The sequence below is a fragment of the Amblyomma americanum genome, chromosome 3, assembly GCF_052857255.1.
Source record: "Amblyomma americanum isolate KBUSLIRL-KWMA chromosome 3, ASM5285725v1, whole genome shotgun sequence".
NCBI lineage: Eukaryota > Metazoa > Arthropoda > Arachnida > Ixodida > Ixodidae > Amblyomma > Amblyomma americanum.
The window spans coordinates 9,649,971-9,666,265 of NC_135499.1; the positions used below are offsets into that span (position 1 = coordinate 9,649,971).

General features: G+C 47.2%; 1 protein-coding gene across 1 annotated transcript in view; it reads left to right on the top strand.

The window, feature by feature from the left end:
- Window positions 1-16,295, top strand: part of mEFG1 (mitochondrial translation elongation factor G 1) — a gene marked incomplete in the record, with an annotated part of 231,007 nt that overhangs the window by 60,072 nt on the left and 154,640 nt on the right. Inside the window, 1 exon segment of the mRNA XM_077657109.1 lies at window positions 5,367-5,483. Within this exon segment, the coding sequence (XP_077513235.1) occupies window positions 5,367-5,483 (117 nt within the window).

Consider the following 16,295-nt stretch of genomic DNA (forward strand, 5'->3'; position numbering starts at 1 on the left):
CTGAGCGTCCCAGGTGAAGCTGGGATACATTGTAGACAGGACAGATTGCGGGTTGATGAACTGCGACGTGTCGCTGCCGTTGCGGCGACGGAAGCAGCAAAAGAGAGCCAGGTGGTATTAGGAGCGGAGAGGAACACAGGGAGACACCGGTGGTCTCCCATCAACAGCCCCAGGAACTTGGAAGCAGCAGGAAAAATGTAGCCAGGTCCCCTCGACAGCGTCACAAAATGCCGGAGGCTTAAAGCAGGCTATCCAAGAGTGCCTTTCGGCAGCACGGACCCTCAGTCCATCGGCTGCCACCTCCACGCTTGCAAGGAACGCAGTAGGCTTGCTGCCACCTCCACGCTTGAATGACGCAACCTCCGCTCCGCTGTCTCCCTTCATTCACGATTCGGTTTTCTGACACGTCACTCTCCACTCCCCATGCTCGCCACGCTCTTCGTCGCCGTCGTCTCGCACACACCGTTCGCACGCGCACACGGGCAATGCTGGGCTGGCACGCGCAGCGCTCCGCTGTCCGACGGACCGCGTTCGAAAATCCCCCGACGATTGCATGTGCACATCACAGTGAGCGTGTGGAGGCACTTGCACGGTTCAATGTGATATTTACAAGGAACAATGAAAAACAGTTGTTTAGAGCGCGGAAATAGGAGACCATAAAGGCTACAGGAACAACCTGCTGACAAGGAAAGGAAAAAAAATTGCTGGTGGTTTAGCCCTGGTTAACCCTGGTCGAAATCGAAAAAGATGCATCTCCCTGGCTACGTTTGTGGTCGAGCGACTGGCGGTCTCTACGGCAGGCGTCGCATCGAACACACGCAGCGTTAGGCTGAACGCATCAAAGTGCACTGGCGTTTTATGCAGAATCCACTTTGATGCCCTGCGCATGCGATTCCAGCAGACGCTTTGCCGCTCCGCTCGGTCATCACAGGTGTCTTCGGCATCGCAGGTGTGCGCGTAGCATGCGCTGCAGTTATTTACGAAAATCAGGACAATGAATACTGGCTGACACACCACAGGCGACGCAATCTGCATGTGGTCTCGCGGCTATACAGACGCTCGCGTCTTTGCCCCCACCGGGCTGCTAGTGCTGCCTCATGGAAGGCGTGGTCAACATATGAAGCTCTCCCATAGCGTTGCGGAGAAGTGTCGTGACCAGAAAAGCATTGAAGACTCTGGTAATACATGCTTGGGGAAATACGTGGATATCTTCTTTTTGCCTCTTTCTCCCCTTTTTTTGCTGGTCCAGATATAGTGATAATAGGTTATAACAATCGGATTTTACAGTTTTCTCAATATCGTTATAAGTGGATTGAATTGTAATGCCTATCAGCAATGTAGATACCGAATAAATAAATTGAAGAGTTGTTTATGGGGACGGGAGCAGTGCCGACATCGAATACTCACCGATTGTGTAGTTCATGTAATTTGCAGGTGACGTATGCTGCACGATACGGTAAGGGCGGATGTGCTTGGAAGAAAATTTGGAAGCAGGCTGAATAGAGAGCCAGACTAATGAGCCAGCGGAGAAGTGAACAGCAGGCTTTGCCTGTTCGTACTCGTGTCTGCGGAGGCTTTGATGTTCGAAGGTGATGGTGCGAGCCAGCTGGCGGCACTGCTCGGCATGACGGGTGACTTCAGAAAGGGTGGAGTATTCCGATCGGTCGGGGTCGTAGGGGAGGATGGTGTTCAGAAGACAGGAAGGCTCACGCCCGTATAAAAGAACGAACAGGAAAAAGCCAATCGTTGCTTGAGGTGCAGTGTTCAGTGTGTCTACCAACTGGGAAAAGTAGGAATTCTCAGGGAATTTGGGTAATCTGGAAAAACTCAGGGAAAACTCGGGGGATTTGTGCTTTTGTTAGGGAAAATTAGCTGCAGTTCTAAATAAAAGGAACTAAAATCGCGATAATGCTGCCTCGTGTAAACAGTGCTGACTGGCATTGCACGGATTGTCCAGTGCGACGTTACGCGTCCTCTCCTCAGCGACTACTGGCCTCCAACGTTGTGCTGTCAAGTGAAGCATCCCAGCAAGGCGGCAAAAAGCTTTGTGGCGCCAACGACGCTTCCAATTTCGAAGCGTACTACGTCGAAAGCGGACACTTTCCCGCGCTTCCCCGGCGCTGTGGCCGATGGCATAGCGCGCGCTTCCTACAGTTCGCATGTGCGCTGTTCGACAGCCAGCGGCCTCCCCTTGTTTTTCTGTGTTTCCGAGTGGACAGCTCCAACAAGGCGGCAGAAAACGTGAGAACTTGCAATGGTCCCAAATGAACTCTTCCTCCCTGCGCATCTCCTTGATGGAAGCGTCCATTTCTGCCGCAGGGGATGCACACATGCGATGCAGGCGGCGCAGTTTTAGAAAGAGAAATAGTTTCATGCCTTTTTGCGATCTGCCGACGCTAGCAAAGCAACGAATTCTGTCTGTACTTAGCCGCTCCGTTTTGTGTATTGATTTGGTTTTATTGACTGCTGTGATGCCACAGGCAAGCTGTGTGCGACGTGTCAAGCTTGACAGCCTTCAAGTGCACTTTCATCCAAGTCTGGACGAATCCGAAACGTTGCGAGTTTGGGGGCCAGGCAGTCCATCAGCAACCTCTTGAGTGACGGTGCGCCGAAGCTCATCAGGAGGGTGATGGGGTCATGCCAAGCGCACAAAGTCTTTAATGTGAGAGAATACGTCATTGTCTGTTGCCAAGCCGGAGATGGACGTTACAGGTGCGGGAGAGCGACGAGCGCAAAGGTGTTGCTTACGTAACTCGTCGAAGCTTTGGCATGGGTTGTAGACGGAGGCAACGGTGCTGGGACTTTTGGCCAACAGCATGTGGATATGTTTGATCTTCTCAGCCTCTGTCATAGACAAGTCAACACGCTTGCAAAGTTCAATGTAGCTGGTGAAACTTTCACATTTGTGCTGTGTTTGGACGCGCAAACTTTGCTCAGTGCGCAGTTTTCATACAGCAGGATGACCAAAGACCTCTGTAAGCGTGGTTTTAAAAATGGCCCAAGTTGGTATGTTGGCCTCGTGGCTGCAAAACCAGAGGTTTGCGATGTCGCTCAGGTAAAAGATGGTATTGTTGAGCTTTAGGTGGTTTTCCCAGTTTTTATGTCAGCTCACCTGTTCTTACGAGGCCAGCCAGTCTTCCATGTCCTGGTCACTGTGTCTGCTGAAAACAGCGGGCGCCCCGCTGCTGGATGGCGCCGGTGCAGGTGACTGACTGCGATGGGGCTGTGGGTTTGACTGCCCTCGGTCGTCGTCATTGGGATCATGCGGCTGCGGAGCTCCACGGTGATTGTGTACAATTAAGTCGGATACCCCAACCTCCAGCAAATGAAGAGTAGTTTATGGAGACATGAGCAGTGCTGCCAACGAAGACTCGGCCACACGTAATCGGGAAAACAATGGGGCGAGAGGCAGGGTTACACAAAGAGCAGTTCTCAGCACGAGCGTCAGTAGGCTGCCTCCAGAGATTAGTTGTCATTGGCGTTAGCGCTTGGTCGTCATCTTCGTTCGAAAATAAATAAATAAAAATAGACAAAGCTTTGGCGGCAAAGTGTTTATTGTCCGAGCTTGTGCCCACAAACAGAAATTAACAGGATGGTAGCGATAGCAGCAAGTGCACTGCACGGTGGATTGAGCGAAAAATGGCTTTCGCTTTTGGCTGCACTCTATTCAACAGTGAAATTTTGTGACAAGGCGCTTAAAATACCAAGAAGCCTCTCAAACATTGTACAAACAGATGCACGCTCTGTTCACGTCTGGCGTAGTCAACAAGGTGATAAGGCAAGCTTTCTAAGGCGATAAGCTTTATTGTTTATCGCAAGAACACAACAGAGCTTTGCGACAATTTCGTTAGTTTATTTTATATAGTTATATTTTAAAAACCGCTACAGTTTAGGGATTAGCTGGTAGAGATATGAATGAAACCTAGTGCTGCACTTTTTGAGCTGTACTTGTAGCAACAGCAAAATAAGCTGCCACGTTGCATGCAGGTGTATCATGCTTACTGACGCTAATTGTCTTGCCGCCATTTCTGGAGCTTGCCAGGACACTTAGTCCAATAAAATATTTCGCTTTGTGATGCACAGAAACCAATGCATACATTTTCTGCTAATGAGGCCTCATTGAATTAGCCTCATTGAGACTTACCTCGATCCAGTGCACGTTCTGCAGCATTTGTCATGTGCATAATGTAGTAGTGAAAAAAGTGTGCACTTACCAATTTTAAGTGCCATCGGATTGTCTGAGCAACATGCCTCCACCGTTATAATGATTTGCAGAGTCCACAGCCAATGTTCATGCTGTGGTACTACTGCTGCAAGAAAATGGTGAAGGATGCTATAATTTCAGATTATGCATAACATGCGCTTCTGAGGTTACCAGGAGTTTGCTCTTGCGCTGTCTACCGTTCGACTAAGAAAGCAACCGTAAGCACAAGGGGCAAACGGCTCTGCGTGTAGGTCCAATCTTGGACATTCGTTTTTGTGGAGAGAGGTTGACTTTCACGCGCCATTTAAGGTACATGTACTCCTTGTGCTATCCCAGACATGCAACGGAGCAGGAGACGACGAGGCACTGGGAAAAAGCACGCCACTAAAGAAAATCTCGGTGATACCAGTACGGTTGATATGTATGTCAGGATTGTAAAAACGTGTGGAATTCCCCAGTTGGAAATGTAGAAGCGTGGCTTGTTGGGCCAGTTAGTGCATGGTGCCAGGTAGAGAAACCAGCTGAACAGGACGCATACACAAGAAATGGAAATCACAGGGACGAGGCTGGAGACACAAGGGAATATTTTTCTTGGTTGTGTCTTTACTTGGCAGTTGTGTCTCCAGCATCTTCCTTGTGATTTCCTTTTCTTGTGTACGCGTCCTGTTCCGCTGGTTTCTCTACCTGGTCTCTAGTTGGAGTGCATTGTGTGCAGTGTGCAGGATTTCAGTTGTCCCAAACTCTCTCATGCACCGCTACAGATGATACGAATGCATGAGCGACGACTGCACCCTAGAGCATGAAGCACTGTCCGTACATCGCCAACATTGCGGTAGCCTGTGGCACTGTAGGTACCGCGAAATAGTAAGCAGTGGCCGTCAACTGTAAACAGATCTGCGTGAATGCATAACAGATCTGCGTGAATGCATTCTCCACGTTCCTGCTTATTGATTTTGTTCGTTTGCATGATATCATATTTTGGATAAGAATCTTTTCATGACCCTGTGAGATTCATATCACCGAGATTCTGCTGTATTATTCAATGCAGACAGACCTGTATTCAAATTTCGGCTGAGCAACCTTGACTGCTCCCAACTTGCCATCGGAATAGCCTTGGCTGTGCGAGATCCTGCATGGCCGGCTGCTGTGTTGTGTTGTGCAGGTCCAAGCTGCAGTACAACGCGGCCCTGCTGCAGCTGCCCATTGGGCTGGAGGGTGACCACCGCGGCGTTGTGGACCTGATTCACCGCCGAGCCATCTACTTCCGCGGAGAACACGGGTGAGCCTTGGCACTGGGCTGCGTTAACGGGTTAAAAGATCTCAACCAACAGTCATTATCAAGTCAGTTTTAACAAGTGCAGTGTTTTGTCATTTCATAGTACATTTTCGAGTAGAAATTCACTAGGGCTCAGGTTCAAAGCATGCTAGCGTGCATCTTTCTGAGTGTTAGTTAAAGGGTTGAGTCATAATACTAACACCTATTTACCTGCGGAATTTGCGCATTTTGTTTTCGACCTGATTTAACAAGGATACAGCTTTCAACTCCAACTTGTATTTTTTTATGAATTTTCATGAAACTTTTATTGCATATAGGGAATACTTTCAAACTCAAATGTGCAAAATTTCAGTGTTATATCCGGAGAACCTTTATTTATATAAATTCTCTCTTCTGCACCTTGTGAAATGCCTGCAGACCAAGCTAACTATGGTAGAAAACAGGTTCAATGTTCATTACATTTCTGAGTGCATGCCATGTGTGATGACACTGTTAGATTTCTTTTGTTTTCATTTTTTCAAAGGAGCAAACGTGGCATCACTCCAAAAATCTATATTTATCAAAATGGAATGGGAAGAATGTCATCACATAGAGTGGAATTCTGTGAGTGCATAAAAACAAACCAGGTCAAAATAGACAAAGCATTTGTGAAGAAAAATTGAACATCCAGTCAGAACACTGAATAGGTGGAAAACGACAAGCATTTCTCTGATATTCAGTGCCACCATGGTGCACTGCGTATCACTGTGCACGGTGCACGAAAAAAAATTTTTTTGGGTACTTCCCAGTGGATTTCAGCAATGAAACTTGGGGACAGCAGAGAAAACGAAGCATACGAGTGGCTGCAGTGAAAGCTCGTTAATTCGACCCCCATTAATTCAGAGTCGGATAAATCAATGTGTGAGCTTTGTTCCTACAAAAATATACAGGAGTCTATGGGACGAAACTCTCATTAAATCAAGCAAATTTTAATTCAGGCACCCACAAGTCGCTGCAAAGGGAGCAGGAGAAAAAAGAAAAAGACGTCTAAGAGTGCTGCTAGTGTAAAGCTAAAAAAAAATGCAGCGTAGGCCATCCGCGTGATAATCGTCATCAGCAGTGTGAGGGAGGGCGAGGTTGACGGCGTCTGAATGCTTTGTTGCCTTTGTTAGCCCTGCTTTTGCATACTCGTGTCGTAGCCGTATGAATCCTACCTTTAGCAAGTCTCGCTTTGGTATGTGTCGTTGCCACGTGCTTTTTGCTACTGCGGTCACGGTTACTTAACCCAAAGTCTTCTTTCTTGGTTATTGCGCACTGCGTCAGTGTGTTTATTGTGCTGCTTTTGAGCGTGTAGCGTGCGCTGTGTCTGTGCTTCTTGCCACCACGTCGCGTGCTGCTGCGATGGCAACACCAGCAAAGCGGCCAAAGTACCAGGCGAAAACCTAGCCGTGAAAATGTAAATATTGAATGCACTCAAGAACGGCGTTTCATGCCATGACGTGATGGACAAATACAAAGTGAGAAGAACAACCTTAGCTACATACATCAAAAATGAAGAAGTATCTTGGAGGCATTCGACATTGAAACCTTCAATGCCAAAAAAAGTGACTGTGGATGGTGGTCCACCTGGAACTTGAAGAAGCCATGCCGTGATGGATCGCAAACGCACATGAGGCCTATCTCCCTGTGAAGGGGCTACTAATTTGTGCAGAGGCTGAAGGTTCGCTACGAAACTGAACATTGAAAATTTTAAAGCTTCCGAAGGTTGGCTCGCTTGTTTCAGAAGCCAGCCGAATCTAACTTATAAGGTTATGTGTGGCGAAAGAGCCTCCGTGAATGAAGAAATGATTGAGGAGTGGCAGACCATCGGGCTTTGTGAACACGTGGCTGCGTATGACACTTGGCATATATTCAGTGCTGACAACACAGTGCTGTTTTTTTAAAGCATTCTGCTACAAAATGATCGCATTCAGAGGTGACCCTTGCACAACAGGAAAACGTGGCAAGGAGTGTGTTCAGCCTGACTATGCTCACTGCAGGGCAAAGGCCTCTCCCATGTCTCTCCAGTTAACCCTGTCCTTTGCCAGCTGCGTCCGCCGTATGCCCGCAAACTTCTTAATCTCATCCGCCCACCTAACCTTCTGCCATCCCTTGCTACTCTTGCCTTCTCTTGGAATCCACTCCGTTAACCTTGAGGACCAGCGGTTATCTTGCCACCGTCATGATGGAAACAGAGTGTTTACCGCTCTTAGTGATTGGGAAGGTGCAGAACCCAAGGGGCTCCCAGAACACGGCGCATCTTTCTGTTGATTACCAAGCTAGCAGGAAGGCTTGGATGACATCGAACATTTTTCATTCCTGGATGCATCAACTTGGCCAGCGTTTTGGAGTCGAGAAATGCAAGGTGTTTATGGTTGTGGACAACTGCAATGCTCACTGGAAGGAGTCGAGCCTTGAATGCATCAAGCTGGTGTTCTTCCCTTCAAATGCGAGCGCAGCCCTACAGCCCATGGATCACGGCATATTTCAGTGCATCAAATGTGAATACAGAAAGCACGTGCTGCAGTGCATGCTTTTGTATATGGAAGCAGGCAAAGAGTACAATTGGCTCCTCAGTGCTTTGAACATTCTCGCACATGATTGGGCCAACACGCCTGCAGCAGTCACAGCAAACCGCTTCCGGCGCAGCGGTTTTGTGCCACCAGAACTGCCATCTGAAACAGCTGCTGCAACCGCAACCACAGAAGACGACAGATGTTTTGACAACGCCTTACCTTCTTCCGCCTGACTCGCCGATTACATGACCATCATTGTCAGGCTGCTGACTGAGGACGAAATAAATCAGATCACAGGTGCTAGCAGCAATGGCTCATTGGAAGAGGAAAATTGTGAACTGCTGGCCCAACAACCGAAGCGCACGGTGAAAGAAGCCGCAGAAGCCCTGTCCGTGCTGGAGGACTTCTGTGAGCAGATTTCTAATGGCACGCGTGACACGAAGCCTCTGGCAGCGATTAGCGCTATTGTAGCCGCTCATTTTCGCCCGAAAAAAGCAGATGATGATTACAAACTTCTTTTAGAAATAAAGCGAGTGGGGCAAGTTGGTAATGACCCATTGGAACGAACAGCGTGAAAAGCACAGACTGAAGAAACGACAACACAGGATGAGTGCCCACTCTCAACTAACCTTATTTGCCATGGTGCTAGATTTATACTCATGAACGGCTGAAAACACGAGGATAAGGTGAGAAATGTTTACAAACATGCAAAATTATATAATAATAATAATAATTGTTTTTTTGGGGGGGGAAAGGAAATGGCACAGTATCTGTCTCATAGATCGTTGGACACTTGAATGGCGCTACAGTGCCTAGAATATACTGGCTAGTGTGCCGACCGTGGCCTTCCTGGTGGCACCGCGAGCAATGAATGCCGATGGCCACCGCATGGAGCGCTGCAAGTCGGGAGGGTGCCGCCGAGCCGCAACGCTCTCGCAACATCGGCAAGAGGACTAGTGCATTTTTGCTTTCGTTCAGCTGTAATCGACCAAAGCTGTCATGGAGGCAGCTGACTATAGGTTTCAGGGTTTGTTTTGAGTCTCTGTCGAGGAGCGGCACATTTAACACCTGTCGCTTGCGCGAAAGCTGCTGTGAAATTCAGCACAACTTCGTGTTTCGAAACACGAAACTTGTGCTGTACATAGATATCTTTTATATATATATGAAGTACTTTTTCGGTAACATTTTCTCTAATAAAGTAGGCGAAACGCTTCGGTTAATTTTATTGGATTATATTTAGGTGTTCTCGCTGTGTACGTACTACATTTGCGAACGAGTAAACACATGCAATGTGAATAACGCAGGAAACACAGTCGTGCAACACTCGTTTTTATTCGCGTGCAATATCAGTCGTGGACATGTTACAGAAGTACAGCAAGCAGGGCCCATTTGTGCACATGAGAAGCATTTATTGGCAGCGACGCAGTTTTCGAAACTTATGCCGCTGCCTTTGCGCTTCCCTCTCTTTGTTGAGGCCCTTGACAAAAAAACGAAACCTTAAGAGAACATAAAACTTTAAAACGGTAGATAAAACTGCCTTTTCATGCTCTGAGCAGCCAAGTTGAGGAAAAGACAGTGTCTGTAGCTGACTCGAAAATTCAACTAAACTCATTTCATGGAGCTTGTTTTTACTAAAAAACACAGTAAAGGCATCTTCCATGGCCTTTACAGCAGTTGACAAGCTCTGGCTGGGGTACACTAGGCCCCCATTGTCAAAATGGCTAGTAAAGTACGAAGCGGTGTCGGCACTTGCTTCAGCTCTGCTTACACATAGGCAGCCTGCACACTGTGGACAACAGTTCTTAGCAATGATCTTTCTTGCCACGTAGCCTGTAGTGTAGTAGATCAAAGCACTGTGGCTCTTCTTCTCTATGCACGATGCATGGTCACTGCTAGACACGACAGCTTGAACTACATCTTCAGCTTCACTGACGTTTCCGTGGTCAAGAAGGTCATCTATTTTGTCTGAAAGGAACTTACTCGTAGTTTCACACACCTCCTTTGGGCTCAGCAGTGCTTTGATTACGTCTGGGGTGCAGTTCACTCCTCTAGGTGGCTTTGCCAGGTTGTAGAATGCGAGTAAATTCAGTCATCAGAAACTGTGACACTGTCGGATGGTCGTTACAGCCAGACGACTGTCTAATTATACCAAAAAGGTTTTCAAGCTTATCCTGGTTTAATCTGGATGTTAAAAGATACTTGAAACCCCCAGTCGATGTCAGGTAGGACAACAAGCCAAGTGTACTCTTGATGGTAACCCTTAGCCCAGCAGACGTGCTTTCTGTAAGAAAACCACCACCAGCTGGTTTTGCAGTTTGCTCCCATTCCTGCAGATACTCTAGGAAGCCTTTCAGAAATTGCACATTTGGACTGTCAGGCTTGAGTGCCTTCTGCTTGTTCACGATGTCATAACACGAATCAGGCGATTCATTTCTTTTACGAAATCTACTGTCGGCAGCACGGTCCTATGTGAGGCTTCAATGCGTTCTCTATAAATGATAAGTCCTTTGATGACCTGGTCGCTGAAGAGCTGAAATGCGATGTCCACTTTCATTTTTCCAAAGCAGTTTGGCTTAAGGTGTGCATTTGTCAGGCTTGGCATAACTTTCAGTGTAACATTTTCTCGATCCACTTCGAAGGCTGCTAGTACAATACCAATGTGAACATGCCCAGCTGATGTTAGGTATCCTTTTCCAACAAATCCATTTCTCACATTCTTCAAAAGGTGTGGAAAATCTGACAAAAAATAGAGCTGCCTTTTAGGATCCACTGGGTGTTTGGTGCTGCTCCAAACGTGGCTTGGAGAACCTTTGAAAAAAAAAAAAAACAACAACTTGCGATCAGTTTCTTCATCACAATATTTAAACATTAGAAACATGAAATCTGCACTAGCACCATGCACACTCTAAACAATCTTGCATTTTGCGTGAAATTACAGCCTTACCCTGTATTCCAAACAGCTGCCACATGCTCCTATTCCAGCTGGCGCCGTCGCATGTTATGCAATCCACGAACAGACCAGCCTTTTCCGCAAGGACTGTGGTTTCCAAAATGATTTTCGCCAGTGTTGGGGCCTTCACATTGCCCTTTGAGGCAAAAACACCGAGGATTTGCGTCCATTTTCCTGCGGAAAGGTAATCTCTCACAAATGTACGTGCGTTTTACGTCTAGAGTTGCGAACTGTAACTAAGAGAAAAAAAAGTTTACCAGTAAATGGCTGAAACAGCACAATCATCCCATGGTCTGCCAGCACATTCTTCTGGTCAGCAGGTGTATGACCTCCAAGGTGAACAAAGCCTTCAATATCGCCTGAATTGAAAAAAAAAAGCACAGGAAAAACACCTTGTTTTATGCGCAGACATCTCTCAACACAGATCAGAATATGGCAAAGGTGCTAAACCAGCATAAAAAGAAACACGTGCTAAAAGACTTGACGATCGAATATTACCAGAGCACTGCACGGCTCGAGCAATATTGTAGTGCTTAGCAGAACATCGTATTTTTCTCATACTGTAAAAGCTCGCTGATTCGTGCTTCAATGGACGGGAAAAAATGTTCGCATAGTCTGAAATTAAGTTCGAACTATCGAATGACACCGAAAAAAAAAAAAAACTGACAAGAACTGCTTGCATCGCGGTAAATTTATTTGGTGAAAGACTTGGCAGTAGTTGCTTGTTATTTTAGATGAGAACGGCGCAACAATCACTATTTTTAGCGGTGGAGCTCTGCCGCTAGTGCATCGCACGCCGCAAGCGCGGAAGATTCACGGACGATGAATACGGCATTGCTCGGCAGCTCCGCAGCGGCAAGAAAAAAATGTGGATAGGGAAGATTAGCGAAACAGCCAACCAACGCTATAAATGGTGCGTAGCTGGGTTTGGCTGGCTGCCTAGTGCGGTTGGGCGTACGTTTCAGAAAAGCAAAATCGAAACTATCAGTGTGTCCGCTCTTGTAGATGAGCCCGTCCGTCCGCCATCACGCCTGCCGTTCAGCGCAAGTCAGAGGTGCGCGAGTGATTCTGCAGCACAGAATTCAGCTTTGAGGGGGGCTATTTGGACGATTGCTTGCCGAACCGATACCTGTATGTACACAACCTCCTTTCGGAGCCCGTTCGAATTAACCGATGCGAGACCCGTAGCTTCCGAAACAGCGAGCGTGCAACGCCATAGACTTGCATAGCGTTGGCCGGGACCGCGCCGGCAGTTCGAATTATGCGGATTTTCGCATTGCGGGGTTTGAATCAAAGAGCTTTTACCGTATACACAGAACGGTCCATGAATTCATTGCAGCTATACTCGCCAGTTGATTTCACATTTAGGTGCTCCGAAAGCTTTATTTCGTCAATGACAAGGCCACCGTGACGACTGTAAGCATCCATGGTCTTTGTTTTTTCATTTAGGGAATCGAAGACCTTTGTACTGAGGCGAAAGCCACCCTTGAAGCGCTGTAGGTACTTTTTCAGGCAAGTTCGCCCTGGCAGAACCATAATAGACTGTCTGCGGAGATGTTCATAGAACTTCGGGCTTTGCATCCTCATCAGCATACATTCTAAAATCCACTCATCATCGTATCGCATTCCCTTGTGTGATTTTCGCCTTGCAGCAAGGAAACAGCTCTTTACAACCAGCTGCTGCTTTGAGGGAAGAGATTTAATTTTGCTGATAAATGTCTCTTCACTAAGAGCCTCATTTCGCTCTTTCATGTGAGCCACCTGTATCCTTGCGTTTGCCAATCTTTTCTTGGTTCTTGACAGGCTTCGAGAAATGTTCCTGCACTGTTTCTTTTCATCAGAGTTTCTGGCAATTTCACTTGTGCTTTGCTTTTTTCTGCACGCTTGGTTTTGAGCCAGAATCCTTTGGCACTTGCAGAAAGCGCAGGATTCACCATCAGACCTCACAGATAATGAACACTTCTCAGAAAAAATCATGCCTTTGTACGAGGTGTGCTTTCCTGAGGCCGGCTTTATGCCGCATCCATCACAAAGATTTGTCAAGGCAACTTCCTTGATCAAAGTTTCGGCCTCTTCGCAAGTTGTGACGATGTGTTTTGACTTTTCCCTTCCCCTGAGGTAAACCGTGTCTACCACTGATTGTCCATCAAGTAATGGCTTTGCAAATGCTACCATCTTTTCAATGAAGAGGTTAGCGAAGTTATTTTTTTCAGCCTCACAATAGGCGTACGCTAATGAATCGACTGTCACGGATGGCACTTTCATCCATGTCACTGGAATAGCGACGTTGGAGAATGGATGGTGACGATCGTTGGTTGTTCGTGGTCGTTCGTCTCCAGCATTTTGCGCTTCGCCAGCGCTTCCTTCTGCAGAAACACAGCGTGGGGTGGTGCACTTTTCAGTTACTGCAGCTCCGCTGTTGGTGTCAGATGCTTCCATGCTCACCGATTCAGCATTATCAATGCCTGAGCACAACTCGGAGGCTTCCGACGCAGCACGCCTGTGACGCTTTGCTGGAGGCTCTTGCTGGCACAGATTTCTAGTTTTTCTTTTAGCTGACACTTTAGGCAGAATGTGTTCTGGGTAATGCGTGAATATCGAAGGCACGGCGTCGGGTTTCAGGCGCGGTTTATCGCGGGGAAGCTCGCTGGTAACACCATTTACGCTGACACTGAATGTGCGCTCGATACAACTGCTCTCAAAATGTCTCGCAAACCACAGCAGCTGGCGTCAGCCTTCTGTCCTCTCTTTTGATGTTTCTTTCCCATTCTGCAAGTCGCGTAGCATCCGATGGTGCAGTAAACATGGAAACACGTTCCTTGTTTGAGCGGTAACCGCTTTTAAACATTGGCACAAAGCAAGTCTTCTCTTTGCACTGTCGCTTTGGCTTTGACATCTTTTTTGTGCAGTCACATGTAGCTCGTTTAGTGGGGGACACTGGAAAAAAACAATCGAGAGCTCAGTGCGTGATTTGACTACATGGTGAAAGCACGCAGAACGGATACACGCACGCACAGAACGCGCGCACAAAACCGACGAAATCACCACAGAACTGCTCGGAGGAGCGGATGCGTCGACTTTCATGTGCAAGGAGCCACACAGGACAACATACACTGCACCTCAGTCAACAAAATTTCGTGCACAAGTAGGTTAATCGCGCACGCACAAGACCAGGTTGCTGCCTTCCGAAGCGAGAAAACCGCGTCGTCTGCTGCGGTAGCACTCTGCCGCCATCGGTGGGCTTTCATTGCAAACGGTGCCACCTGCTCCCATTGTGCAGCGCTGGCGCTCGGCACACTAGCCAGTATATTCTAGGCACTATAATGGTGCTGTAAGGGAAGGGAAAAAGGAGGGAGTGAAAGAAGAAAGGAAGAAAGATGTGCCGTAGTGTACTGAGCCTTGGCTAGCACTCCTCGCATGTGAGGCAGTGGGCTACAACATGTGAATCTTTGTTTTTGTTTTTGACATTATTCCTTTGCTCTCGAAGGCGTGTATTCTGGGGTTCTCAATAAATCTGCGATATGTCAGGGATATTAAAGGATGCCGCTTCATAATTGTCCTCCAGCAAGAATTATTTTAATGCATTTGGTGGAAGCTGAGTTATATGCTGACAAAATTTGAACTTCCACGTCTTTGTGCGTTTCACTCTCCTCTCATATGCCAAAACGGCGGCGCTCCTCCACTGGCTTGCCCATTCGGCCCCTCCCCTACCACTGCCGGCTGCGGTGCGCGCGGAGTGGCCGAGGCCGTGGTAGCGCGTGACATCTGAAAGAATTTGGCGCTGTGAACCAGTGATAACCCCCGGCTGCTGACGTCACTTGCACGACATGATGTTGTATGCCAGGTTTCGCGGCTACGCAGTTCTTGACTATTTTTCGAATGCCCTGAGTTAAAACTAAGGATTGGCTTGCTGGACCCTGTGTTGCAATGCCAGCAGGCATGACATTTCTTTAGTTTAACCTGTATGTCTAAAAATTGAAGAAAATCATCTTTGGCGGTCTCAAATGAGCCAGATTCCTTGAAAACTTTCAGAATGTTAATTGTCTTGGTGTTGATAGGACGAACAATCGGCAAATAATAATGCCTGGAACTAGCATTGGTTGGTTTCACCATAAGACATTTAGATTTGTTGATGATTACTTAATATTTGTGAAGCGCAGCCCGGCAGTGTGGTTGGCCGTAGACTACCCAGAGCCTGCGCACCAGCGCATTGGCGGGCATTTGGTAACCAATAGCGGGCGCTCAGAGTTCGATGTATTCAATGTGTAGTTCGTTATAAAAAAATCCGTTGTACATGCATAATGCTATAAGAACTTCTGAGTGTTTGAAGTAAAGCATAATTTGCTCTGAGTTGGTTGTATTAGGGTTTGACTGTACGTCATGCTGCGGCATATTTTGTTTTTGTTTTTTTCTTTTTGTTCTTGTTCCTTCGATATATTGATAATTTTTGCGATCTTGTCATGGTCGAATTAACAAACTTTTCTGTGCAATGATTAAAAAAAACTTTTTTTTTGGTTATTTATAGCAGTTTAAAAGCTGCGTTCCCCCCTTAAGGCTTCAAAAAGGGGGTTGCAGTAATTATGTGAAGATTTCGCAAACACATCCTAGAAAACTCTGCTAAGATCATAACACGCAATATACGGTTGAGCACACTTATAACAGCCGCAGTTACAACAAGCGCTAGCTTGTTACGAAGGAGGTTGGTGCTACCGTCAAAATATAAATTAAGGCAATGGCTATGCTTGCCTTCTCTTGGAATCCACTTAATTGCCACTGGTCCTTAAGGGTAACGGAGTGGATTCTAGAGAAAGCAAGCCTAGCAGGGGGTGGGGGGGGGTGGGGGTGGGGGGGGGGGGGGGGGGGGTGGGCAGAAAGTTCGCTAGGCGGATGAGATTAAGAAGTTTGCAGGCATACGGTAGGCGCAGGTGGCAAAGAATAGGGTTAATTGGAGAGACATGGGAGAGGCTTTTGCCCTACAGTGGGCATAGTCAGGCTGATTATTATGATGATGATTGTATCTCAGATACAACGAACAGATGTGGCCGCACAACTTGGTTACAGCAAACAAGGATCGTCCCAGAGTCGGAAACTCTCGTTTCTCAGGAGCAGAAAGCAGTGAATGCCTCCAGGCCTCAGTGGCACCTCATCTCCTCCTTTCTAAAAAAAACAATGTGAACGAACCCCTAAAAAAAATTAAATGTATAGAATGCCGAAAAACTTTTCGGCAGATGGAGCCGTTAAAAATGCCTGCCTTGAAATGCAGCGCCTAGCACTGGTGAAAATTACAGCAAGCTTTGCATTACCTTCCTATGCATGAGCATGGACAGCAGC